General features: G+C 43.5%; 2 protein-coding genes across 2 annotated transcripts in view; one reads left to right on the top strand and one right to left on the bottom strand.

Annotated features, from left to right (window-relative positions):
- The window catches only part of HSBP1L1 (heat shock factor binding protein 1-like 1), a 30614-nt gene that overhangs the window by 21992 nt on the left and 7436 nt on the right, over nt 1-1186 (top strand). The gene's annotated exons all lie outside the window — the stretch shown is intronic.
- TXNL4A (thioredoxin-like 4A) overlaps nt 456-1186 on the bottom strand; it is a 3019-nt gene continuing 2288 nt past the window's right edge. The window contains exon 2 of the mRNA XM_012657812.1: nt 456-1050. Coding sequence (XP_012513266.1) covers nt 742-1050 — 309 coding nt within the window. The 3' untranslated portion in view covers nt 456-741. The remainder of the gene's footprint in view (nt 1051-1186) is intronic.

The following is a 1186-nucleotide window of genomic DNA, read 5'->3' as shown; positions in this document are numbered from 1 at the left end:
TATACGTGGGAAGATTAACAGAGATTAAACTGCAGATTTTCGTTTGAATTTTAAATCAATTTAAAAAGCATACACTCATTTGTATTTATGTAAAAAATGGGTTTTGCTTGTTTTTAAGTACTCCTCATGTTTTCACAATAACAATAAACCAGCCAGGTGCAGTGGCTCACACCTGTAATCCAGCACTTTGGGAGACCAAAGTGCGATGATTGCTTGTGGCCAGGAGTTTGAGACCAGCCTGGACAATACCTATGCAATAGCAAGACCCCATCTCTACAAAACATAAAATTAACCAGGTGTGATGGTGCGTGCCTGCTGTGTCCCAGCTACCTGGGAGGCTGAGGCAGAAGGATCACTTAGCCCAGGAGTTGGAGGCTGCAGTGAGCTATGCTGACTCCAGGCTGGGCAACAGAGTGAGACCCTGACTCAAAAAAAAAAAAAAAAAAAAAGAAAGAAAGAAATGTAAGAGCCTCCTAGGGTAAACACCTTAATCTCACTCCAAGGGTAAAGATAAGAATTCACTTTGACTACCACAATCAGTCATCTATACATGAAGTTTCTTAAGCACAATTACGACTGCTATCACGGCGTGTTTATTTCAGCTAGTTAAGGCCCTGCAATCCTATCTCGGTGATCCTCCGGCCCTTGAGCTTCATGTACTTTTCCAAAGGCTTTAAATAATTTGAAACGTCTCCATGTGAAAGCAGCTCCACGTCTGTCCGCAGACTGTGGCTCCTGTGCTCAGTATCTGTATTTGGTGGAGTAGTCCTTGGGAGACACGACCAGGCCGCGGCCTTTGCGTGCCCCGCGGTACACAGTCTCTATGATGTCCACCATCTCCTGCTTGTCCTCCATGGCCCAGTTAATCTTGTTGTTGTTGCCGGTGCCCAAGTCAATCATGATGTGCTTGTTCCTGCAGAGAGACCAGGGCGTCAACCCCACACAAATCCCACAATTCCATGGAAAAAGCCATATTTTTCCTGTTGTTAAGACAAGAACACATACACTCAAGAGGGTACTCCATGATTTAGGTAGAAGGCAGGAAACAACCTAAATGTGATTTTTAAAAACGCAATGCATTGTCCATCAAGCTTTTCCCATATTCTTCTGCATTTCTTTAGGACAAATATCCTAAAGGGAAATTAAAAGGTCAAAGGACACAGCTTTAGTCACTTGGAAAGACAAA

Source organism: Propithecus coquereli, unplaced genomic scaffold (genome assembly GCF_000956105.1).
Source record: "Propithecus coquereli isolate 6110/MARCELLA unplaced genomic scaffold, Pcoq_1.0 Scaffold560, whole genome shotgun sequence".
Taxonomy (NCBI): Eukaryota; Metazoa; Chordata; class Mammalia; order Primates; family Indriidae; genus Propithecus; species Propithecus coquereli.
Note: the sequence above shows the minus strand (reverse complement) of the source record. Positions and strands in the feature narration are given on the sequence as shown.